The following is a 10,979-nucleotide window of genomic DNA, read 5'->3' as shown; positions in this document are numbered from 1 at the left end:
TCAGCTTGGATCTCTCTCTCGCCGCAGGCCCGAGCCGGCCGAATCTCTCTCGCCGCAGCCGAGCCGCCGAATCTCTCTCGCCGCCGCGCGCTACCTCTCTCTCTCGCTCCGACGGGAGAGCTCGTATACTGCCGCGCGCTGAATCCAGGCTTGGATCTCTCTCACTCTTGAATGCATGCTGCAATCCAGGCTTGGATCTCTCTCTCTCTCTCTCTCTCTCTCTCTCTCTCGAAGGCGTGCGTCTCTCTTACTCTTAATGTCGCATGCGCCTCGTAAGATTAAAATTATCGATTCTGCCGCAGCATGGATGGTCTTATCTCGTAAGATAAAAATATCGATTTTTTTTCTCGCTGAATGCATTGTCCTTGACATAATAATTATATCTCGCAAAGTATGTAACGGGTGGCGCGCAAATAAAGTACACCATGATATATACATATAAGTATTTATTCGTCTTATATTTAATACATAATTATGTAGTTTTATTACATATTAAAAACTAAAGCCACCAGCTCGCAAATCGACAAGTTGGTGCATGTTGAAGGCATTGCTAGCGCGTATCGCATTCGACAATTCTCTCGCATTCGTTACAGTGGATGCAATATTGGAGAATTGAGTATATTTGATATCAACCGTTGCGACGAGCCTCGTCAATCGATCGTACATTATTTCGATACATGAATCGAGCTCGAACATACGATGTAACGTCGATTCGACCATCATCATGCGCACGTCCGCCGATTCGAGACTTATGAGCTTGGTGCCGTTTATCTTGTGAAATCGCACTGTTAGCGGCCCGACACTTATGCAATTATACACATCGTTGTTGGAGGAGGAGTCATTGTTCAGGTAATTGTGAATAGCGTGGCGTTGCTCGTAGAGTCCTTTCCACGTTTCGAGAGATAGTAATAGCTGTTTTCCCCGATGATCTCCTATGGCGATCTCCACGTAACTCGGCGGATCCACTCTGATGCCGATTTCGAGGAATTTGAATTCCGTTGCCGTCAATGCGTATCGTCTTCCAAGTATGCGAACCGCACGAGGCTCCAGCGAAACGCTGTAAAAGTTAGATGAAAATTAAAACTAAATTAGGAAAAAAGAAATTATAACTCATAAAAAAAATATAGAATATAAAAAAAATATATAAAATAAAATTAAAAATATAAAAGATACAAAAAAGTTATACTTACTCGTCGCATTTCTTCTCGCACGTTTCTTCATGTCTCGGCATGTAGTAATTCATGCTGCTGCTGCTTCTTTGAACCGAGGGTATTAAAAAGTGAACCGTCAGTTAGAACGGTCGACGAAAGACTGATTGTATAATAAGGTACTAATAATCGAGTAACGGTCATTTTTAAAATATTAGGAGAAGGGGATTCTTAGAAATATATCTGGAGGGAAAGAACAAAGAGAAATATTTAAAATATTAGGAGAGGGGGATTCTTAGAAATATATTCTGGAGGGAAAGACAAATTATTAAAAGTAGTGGGGGTAAAAGAAATTCTTAGAAATACGATTGCGTGAGAAATTTTTAAAAGTAGTGGGGGTAAAAGGAATTCTTAGAAATACGATTGCGTGAGAAATTTTTAAAAGTAGTGGGGGTAAAAGGAATTCTTAGAAATATATGGTTAGGAAAAATAATAAAGAGAATAGTATGTAAATAATATGTTTATTCAAAAAACGGATGATCGTCGCGATTAGCCGACCACCAATTGAATAATTTAAATACATTTTGTAACGCGCAATTTTTTACATGTTTATTACATCGTAGAGTATATGTGGGATCTAATTTATTTAATGCAGGCACATCTTCATATATGGCATCCAAGGTCTCAATCATGAAACCGCTGCACGCATCGTCCACTATTTCGGCAAGCCACTCTCGCTTTTCGAGTCCTTTTACATACACGAGAGAGGACTCTTCCTCCTCGTCTTGTTCATTTATGCCATTGATAGCTGCCGTGATCAAGCGCTGAGCCATGCAGTATGGAACATTTCCATCCTCCCATTGCAAGCTGTGATGATGCTGAGTTATCCATGAGGCCTGGCGCCTTTCCGACTTTATAAGCACGCTCCACGGCACAGGGCATGCGAAGAAATAGTGCGACATGATATATCCTCTTCTCAGGATTGCCGCTTCCTTCACGATAAATCGCTTGTTTAGGATAAATCCTTGCAGGTCGACAAACGTTGGTGCGGACATGATCTCTTCGATGTGAGTCAGTCGACAGGTATTACTTCACTAACATCAGACATCTCGCATTATCATGATTATGTATCCTCCTCCCCCTCCCTCACACGCGTAGTTGTGTAAACATTTTTTAGGTGATTTTGCGCACAATGTTAGTGTTAGCGACATGTTGACAAAACTGAGTTAAATAGCGCAATGTCAGTCTTTAAATTCGCTGCAAGTTGAACTAAAATTCAATCTCTCGGAGAAACTGCAAGCACAATTGTCCACAGATACTCTGATCATACGTTTGAAAAGAGGTGTAATTGTATTCCAATTTCGGCACGTTTAAATATCGCACCAATTCCTCGGGTGGTCGAAGATTGCCAAAACTGTCGAAATAGATTGCGCGATTTCCCCTTTTTGCATACGCCACCCAATGGGACCGTCTGTGCTGTCCAGATTGACGATACCGCTCTCATTTTCTCGCGCGCCATTTATCGGTAAATTATTGCGCATAAATACACCTTTAAAATATGGAATGTGCATACGTTTTGCAAGTTGTAGCAATTGCACATTTGTAGTTACACCTTGCGGCATTTTTAACGTTTTTTTGACGTTTTTTTTTTCCCCGCTCCTCGTCCATATTTGTAAGGGGCGAGATACAGTCCGCGGCCTTCCATGGCGCGATTGTGGCGTAGTATCTCTTGCAACTGACGTTGCGCGGCTTTATTGTCGTTTACCGCTTTTGCTACGCCAGCCGCTCCGCCGACCAGGGATCCGAGCGCGCCCAGCATTGGTAAAATCGGCAAAAATCCGCCTCGTTTTGCTGCCGAAAGTACCCTCCTCCTCCTCTTTTTCGTCCTCTTCTTCAAGCCCATGCCGAGCTTCGTCTTGGCCTTCATCGCTGTCCAGACAACTGCGGCCGCGGCTCTCTCACCGAGACTCGAGTTTTTCGCGACGATGCGAGTTTTCGCTTTCTCGGCGAGTACCTTATCCGCCGCGTGTCTCTCGGCGAGTTCGCTGCTCCGAGAGTACGCTATATCGTGTTCACGACACGCCGCGTCCAATGGGTTGACGCCTTGATCACCTCTAGCCAATCGCTTTTCCAAACGAGTTCCCGGGCCGCAAAATTGATAGCCGGGGATATGAAGCTCGACCGGAAGTGCGTTTATCGCACGATTTAATACACCTGTGCCTATTTTCGTTGACATCCGCCGCAATCTCTAGACGATACTGAGCAAAGCGCGAGTCCGCGCAGCTATAAATAGGCGGACGTTGGAGGTCAAATCGGGAGTGAGAAAATGAAATTCGTGCGACAACCTCTGACGATACGAGTGATGAATTACGACGACTAAGTACGCTGCACGATCGACGTGCTACCAAACAACAATGAGTGGTATCAGTGACCGACCCGGAAGCAGCAGTGACCGACCCGGAAACGGTGGTGAACGCGACCGCTACGATCGAGGTTACGATCATGTCAAACAGGGTTGCGAACGAGGCTACGAACAAGTCCTTAAAGGTTACATACAAGACTATCACCAACTCAGTAAGGGTTGCAAACAGGTCAGGGACGGTTACGATCGATTCAAAAGCGGCTGCGAACGGATCAGAAACGACTGCGAAAAAGGCTGCAAACGAGTCAAAGACGATTTTCGAATGGGTCAAGGACGGGAGTGAACAACGCTATAACGACTACCTAACCCGAAAGAACCCCGAAACAACGTGAACGAACCCCGAAACAACCCCGAAACAACGTGAACAAACCCCGAAACAACGTGAACGAACCCCGAAACAACGTGAACGAACCCCGAAACAACGTGAACGAACCCCGAAACAACCCCGAAACAACGTGAACGAACCTCGAAACAACGTGAACGAACCCCGAAACAACCCCGAAACAACGTGAACGAACCCCGAAACAACCCCGAAACAACGTGAATGAACCCCGAAACAACCCCGAAACAACGTGAACGAACCCCGAAACAACCCCGAAACAACGTGAACAAACCCCGAAACAATGTGAACGAACGTGAACGAACCCCGAAAGAACCCCGAAACAACGTGAACGAACCCCGAAACAACGTGAACGAACCCCGAAACAACGTGAACGAACGTGAACGAACGTGAACGAACCCCGAAAGAACCTCGAAACAACGTGAATGAACCCCGAAACAACGTGAACGAACGTGAACAAACCCCGAAACAACCCCGAAACAACGTGAACGAACGTGAACAAACGTGAACGAACCCCGAAAGAACCTCGAAACAACGTGAACGAACCCCGAAACAACGTGAACGAACGTGAACAAACCCCGAAACAACCCCGAAACAACGTGAACGAACGTGAACGAACGTGAACGAACCCCGAAAGAACTTCGAAACAACGTGAACGAACCCCGAAACAACGTGAACGAACGTGAACAAACCTCGAAACAACCCCGAAACAACGTGAACGAACGAGAATGAATAGTGAAAATAACAACGAGCAACATAGTTTGGAGAGAAGGCAGTTGGTAAACGAGTTGCACGCGTCAGCGAGAAAAAATTTCCCTCGAAGGCATGTCATAGTGCGAGGATACGATGATCTGTGGCAAGCCGACATTGTCGAGATGCGTCCGTACTCCCGTTTCAACAGAGGTTACCACTACATACTCACCGTCATCGATGTGTTGAGCAAGTATGCGTGGGCTGTACCACTCAAGAGTAAAGGAGGAAGCGAGACAGCTGACGCAATCGCTGAGATAGTTCGAGATAGCAAGAGATGTCCGAAAAACATGCAAACCGATAACGGGAAGGAATTTTACAATGCCGATGTGCAACGACTTATGCGAAAACATGACATTAATCACTATTCGACATATTCGATATTGAAGGCGTCGGTCGTCGAGCGATTCAATCGCACGCTAAAGAACGACATGTGGAAGATGTTTACGCTGAATGGCACTTACAAGTGGTTCGACATACTGCCACGCCTCGTATCAGATTACAACGGACGCAAGCATCGAACGATTGGTATGCGACCCGCCGACGTTACCCCCGCGATCGCCGAAAGACTCTTGGCTACCGTGTACAATCGTGTAAAAATCGCGGGCCCGGCAAAGTTCAAAGTAGGTGATCAAGTACGCGTCAGCAAGTACAAACAACTTTTCGAGAAGGGTTACACACCAAATTGGACAACCGAGGTGTTTAAGATTGTTAAAGTGCAGCATACTAATCCTGTAACATATCTACTCGAGGATTATCGCAAGACATCTATCGCTGGAGCGTTTTACGAGCACGAGCTGCATCGCGCAAATTGTCCGGAAGTGTACCTCGTGGAGAAAATACTGCGCAGGAGGGGTGATGAGGTTTACGTGAAATGGCTGGGATTCGACAGTTCGCACAATTCTTGGATACATAAAAACAATGTTATTTAATGTATTTTATTCAATCATTGTATAACATAATATATATTATACCATATATATAAAAATATATAAAAATATATAACAAAAAATATATACTTCTCATTAATACATCCTCACAATATAATAAATATAATAAATATAATAAATATAATTTACAACGGTATTCTATAATGTCCCCACGGCAAGGTGTCGGTCGACTCAGGTACGACATACCGTTTGTCGTCGTAGGGACTTAGAGCAATTTTTGTCTCGCTGATGGTATACACTTTATGCAATTTCGATCTTATGCATGACTGCTGACGCGTCATTTCAATTTCGTCATTAAGGCAACGTGATAATCGTCGAATGTTATACTACGCGCTACGACGTTACTTTTGACGCCTTTTGCCTTTTTAGTGTTCTTTTTACCATCCACCCGCAAAGCATACATTTTTGCTCTAAGCCCGACGAATTCGGTCATTATCGCGCCGTTATTCTCATCTTTCATCAGACCTGGCACCTTTTTATTCGCGAGTGGTATACCGTACGCATTATTCGCGGCGTAGTCGCTGGTATCGAATCGAGCGATATCGCGTTTCAAATTTTCATAGACATCCTGACATTTAATTTGATAAATTAAACTGTCCGTGTCGGTGTACATTACTCTACAATTGTCACGATAGAGCGGTGACATGTATTCGTGATGAAATTCATAAAGACATACTTTTGATATGTCGAGTATGCACATGCCGACGTAGATTGGTTTGTAGATTTTAACTTCGAGTTTGCGTAATTCAATTGCAACTAATTTTTCCGAAAATACGCTAGTACTATGAAAATTTGGTTTCGCGATCATTGCCTCCGCACCGTACCGTCCGTCCCATTTTGTTAATAATTTTACATCAACATGATTGCGCACATTTTCCATCGTCTTGCCAAATACCGCATTATTCATCAATTTATATAAATTTTTTTCAAAATCGTTTTTCGCATGTGTTCTAAACTGTGTATTGAGTTCGATGTATTTTTGCAGCCACGCTGACTGCGTGAATTGTAGTATGCGGTATATTTTTGTTATGCGTAGCCCGTGGCGCGTGCACTGCTGTAGATTACGATAGTGTATCACGTAGCGCTTCTTATCGCAAAGCGTTGCGAGGAGTTTATACTCCCGCTTGCCGGGCGGCTTATCGCGCGTCGGACAAAACGGTAGGTCAATGTGCGCGTCATGAAGATGCCGCGGATACTCTAAATCTACTTCGAGAACATAGCCTATAGGCGAATCGAACGCGATAGATGATACGTCAAAATTCGATATATCGTCGACCCACCGAAAATCGGCATACGGCAATGGTTGACACATTGCCCATCCGTACAAATTATTTACATCGAAATACATGAGGTACGATGAGGGTTTCGATGGGTCGTCCGATTGCATGTACTTGTTATTAGCCTGTGCGTATCGGCCTGAACATTGACTAAGGCCGCCGCGTATACCTCGTTCGACAAACATTACCATGTCAATGTCTGTTAATAATTCAAATTTTATATTTGTATGTTTTAACATGGCGTCCCATGTATATCCGGGGAGAGTATAATAATACGCGGGATCGAGTCCGTAACTTTTTATACAACTATCGCGAAAATTCTCAAATATATCGGCCAATAACAAGACATCAATTTTTAAATATAAATCGCTATATTCGCCTAGCGTTCGAAGGGAGAATCGGCTCCAGACGGTCTCGGCGTGCGCGTAATCACTCTCGGATACTGTGTCGCCGGTTAAGGAACTGTAAAATGAGTCGCGCGGCGGTAAACGTGTGTCTTGTAATCTGTCCACGCAGTCAATGTATTCGTACGGAAAGACGCCCTTTCGTGTCAATAAATTGAATTTTTCACTAGTTAAATTTTGATATTCCGAATGTAAAATTTTTAGTTTTTCTTTATCCAAAAATGACGCTAATTTGTCGAGACTAGCACTGAGAAACTTGTACGAATCGATAAACCGTAATTTGATATAATTTTTCGAATTATTATCTTGTGTCAATCTAACAGTCTTCGAGAATGAAATGTATTTTTCCTTTGTTATCGGCAGTAATTCCATTTCCCCTTCGAACGCTGTGGCTATGTCCTCGATAATAAAATGCGCGTCGTAGCCGGACAGATTGTGAAAGACTATAGGAATACAAAATGATTCTTTGTAATTTAAGTTACAATTTGAATGCGCAGGACCCCTGTACCGCCCGGTGAGGTGGCAATGATCGCGGACGCGTGTATTGTCTTCGTCAAACGGTTTTTCACAAATGTGACAATGCGTCGCGGTGCGAAATTTTAACCACTCGTCAGGCGTTAAATTTACCATGGGGACATTGGTCGTTAAAATATTTTTTACGCGGATTGCTAAATTTTTAAGCTGTTCGGCGAACCATGCGACGCAATCGACACTACGGCGGGAATTGTACGCGGACAACGAACTGTCGTACGAACACTGTACATAGTATGCGATGCTGAACACTTGATGGTGTTGATGATTTTTGGCATCTTCGGTCTTTGCCAAAACACACTCGAGGTCGGCGTACACTACAAACGGCAGCCGCTCCTTCCTCGTGTAGTTGTCGAAGCTGAGCCACTTGTCATTCTCGCTCGGCAACCGAATAGCGCAGTCGTTCAGTTTCCCGCAATTTTCCATATGCGCCTGCAATTTATCCACCGCTCCGAAATAATGTAGGCATCTGTAAAAAAATAAAAAATAAAAAATTTAATTAGAAATATTTTAAATATAATTTAAGTTTACTATATACTTACCGATCGCAAATAAATTTTTGACCATTGTGTTTGCTCAGTTGCGAGTTCACGAGACGAGACAGATTTTTTATGCACGCGAAATGTCCAACGCTGTTTTCGTCCTCCACGTACAGCAGATTGACGTGCCTGTCCTTCTTTTTTTCCGAAAGACGCAACGGGACGATGTTCTCGTTCTCGATGATGTACACATTCACGGAGATGTCGTTTGCAAGTTCAAACTTTTTAATTTGATTCACAGTCACTGGAAACTCAATGTTTTGGAGATTCAGCACTGTTGTGTAATGCGGATAGGAGGATTCTCGTTCCATATGTCTTTCAGCGGGGTACAGAGCGGCCATCACCGACCATGCGAAACACGCATTGTCCGCTGATCGCACATTAACCACCGCTCTCTTTGTTACAATTTTTTGCGGTAATTTGACATGACATCCCGCGCGCATTGGATTGTACTTATTTACATTCACTGTCAAATCTATTATCCGCGACAATGCCCAACCGCTATCGCGTTCCTGGAACTCTTCTAGCGATGCTAGCGTGGGCTCGATTACGCGGCGCTCGTACCACTCGCGTACATCGGACGTGCGAAAGAGTTCAAAGTTTCTCGTGTTAATACTTTTATTGGCACGTTTGTCACCGGACACAAATTCGCCGTTGAAAACAGTGTTCACTTTTACACTGGCGTGTCTTTGTAGCACATTCTCCACGTTCTCGACTACAATGTCTTTGGCATTTTCCAAAAACTGACGCGGTTCGATGTGGTCTGCGTTAATTACCGCGCCGGTCAGTATACGGCTATCGAACGCCGTATCGATTTCGCGCCAAACGAGTCTTTGCGCGTTATTGCCGCCGCCACTGAATCCGCCGCCACTAGGCATGGATTCACCGACATACCGTCTCTGCAAGCGCACCTTCGCACCCTCGAGTCGCGCTATTCTCGCCACGAGAGATTGTCTATGTCCAATCGAGAGACGTGGACGCTTGGCACGGCTGCGTTCTTCCAGCTCTTCGATAAATTCTTCGCACTCTTGCAGCCATCCGAAATATTCGCCCAAGTTAGCAACTTGGCGGGAACGCTCCAACAGGTCGCGCTCAACGTTCTCCATTTTTTGTAAAAAATTCACTTTTTTCACACTTATTACAAAAAAACTTCTTTGCACACTAAACTTTTTTTCTTGCACCTCGAATGAAGCGTGCGCTCGCCAGTGGTACTATGGCCCGGCAGCTGCATCGGTCCTCATTATATATCCCGATCATCCCTTTGTTCGTGGGGATGATGATGCAATTGTTAATTCGCGAGAAATATTTGTGTGATATCTTCGGAGAAAATTTAGATATCGCTGATAATTCTTAGAAATACATAGATAAATTTCACCCCGTCGGATCCAAGCCTGGATTGACACGTCGGATCGGATTAACATGTCGCAACCTGTACGGATCAACCCGCTTGATTGTCGGCAAACCTTTTGTTCTTAGTAATTTGCAGAATTATCTTATCAAACTTAGATATCCGATTGTCGGCGCTCGATCCAAGCTTGGATTCTAAAAAAAAACGGCGGCAGCCATTCGCAGAATTTTTATCTTATCAAATTTAGATGAAGAAACGCAACCCCCTTGATTGTCGGCGCTCAGCCTAAAAAAACGGCGGCAGCCATTCGCAGAATTTTTATCTTATCTTCGGAGAAAATTTATGAAAACTTTGATACCGCTCAAGCTTATCTTTGATACCTTACAAAGACGCCGCTTATCTTTGATACCTTACAAAGACGCCGCTTATCTTGGATTCGAAAACTTAGCTTATCTTATCTTGGATTTTCGGAGAAAATTTATGAAAACTTTGATACCGCTCAAAGACGCCGCTTATCTTATCTTATCTTGTTTATGAACATATCAAGTAACATGATCCCCTTATCTTATCTTGTTTATAAATATATCAGGTAACATGATCCCCTTATCAGGTAACATGATCCCCTTATCAGGTTATCTGATATGTTTATAAACAAAGATAAGCTTATCTACTGATAAGACCCCCTCCCCCCGCGTGACGTCACCCCCCTCGCCACCGATTCCCCCCCGCCCCTCACCCCCCCTCATTGCCCCCGGGTTAGAACTCTCCTAGTATCCCTACTTATAGATAAACTATTGTGTTTGAGAATATACAAAGAGATATTTATGTTTTTGAAGCGTTCTACATGTTAGAAAATTATTATAAAGTTTTTCATTTTGTAAAAACTAACAGACTTTTATTTTATAACATTTATAAGTTTTTATGACAAAACAACTTAATTCAATATAATTAAGTAAATAAAAATTATATAATAAAATTTAATTAATTTACTTTATAAAATAAAAAATTTTATTTTGAAAATAAGTATATAAAGTACAATAAACATTCATTCGAGTTCATCGAATATTTATCTGTCCGATTTCTAAGAAATCAGTTCAGTGTGTACTTTAATATCTGAATTTCCTGTGTTAGGATTGAGTAAAAAAAATTAAATTGATAATAGTATCTTATGTGACAAGTGCGGAAAATAACGAATTACATCGCGCATGAAGTTGCCGCATGAGCCGAAGGCTTATGATGCATTCACATGAGTACTCGTGCTATACATAAG

General features: G+C 43.2%; 2 protein-coding genes across 2 annotated transcripts; both read right to left on the bottom strand.

The window, feature by feature from the left end:
- Positions 1-492: 492 nt before the first annotated feature.
- LOC146720266 (uncharacterized) lies at positions 493-1,467 on the bottom strand. The gene is made up of 2 exons (XM_085488863.1): positions 1,191-1,467; positions 493-1,057 (listed from the first exon to the last, which is right to left on the bottom strand). The coding sequence occupies exons 1-2, from the start codon at positions 1,241-1,243 to the stop codon at positions 493-495; spliced, it is 618 nt and encodes a 205-aa protein (XP_085344989.1). The 5' UTR covers positions 1,244-1,467.
- Positions 1,468-7,518: 6,051 nt separating this feature from the next.
- On the bottom strand, positions 7,519-9,501 carry LOC146720265 (uncharacterized). Its single transcript, XM_085488862.1, has 3 exons — positions 8,365-9,501; positions 7,800-8,291; positions 7,519-7,546 (listed from the first exon to the last, which is right to left on the bottom strand). The coding sequence occupies exons 1-3, from the start codon at positions 9,465-9,467 to the stop codon at positions 7,519-7,521; spliced, it is 1,623 nt and encodes a 540-aa protein (XP_085344988.1). The 5' UTR covers positions 9,468-9,501.
- Between the last annotated feature and the right edge of the window lie 1,478 nt (positions 9,502-10,979).

Source organism: Nylanderia fulva, unplaced genomic scaffold, assembly GCF_048542155.1.
Source record: "Nylanderia fulva isolate GAGA-0341 unplaced genomic scaffold, ASM4854215v1 Scaffold73, whole genome shotgun sequence".
NCBI lineage: Eukaryota > Metazoa > Arthropoda > Insecta > Hymenoptera > Formicidae > Nylanderia > Nylanderia fulva.
Note: the sequence above shows the minus strand (reverse complement) of the source record. Positions and strands in the feature narration are given on the sequence as shown.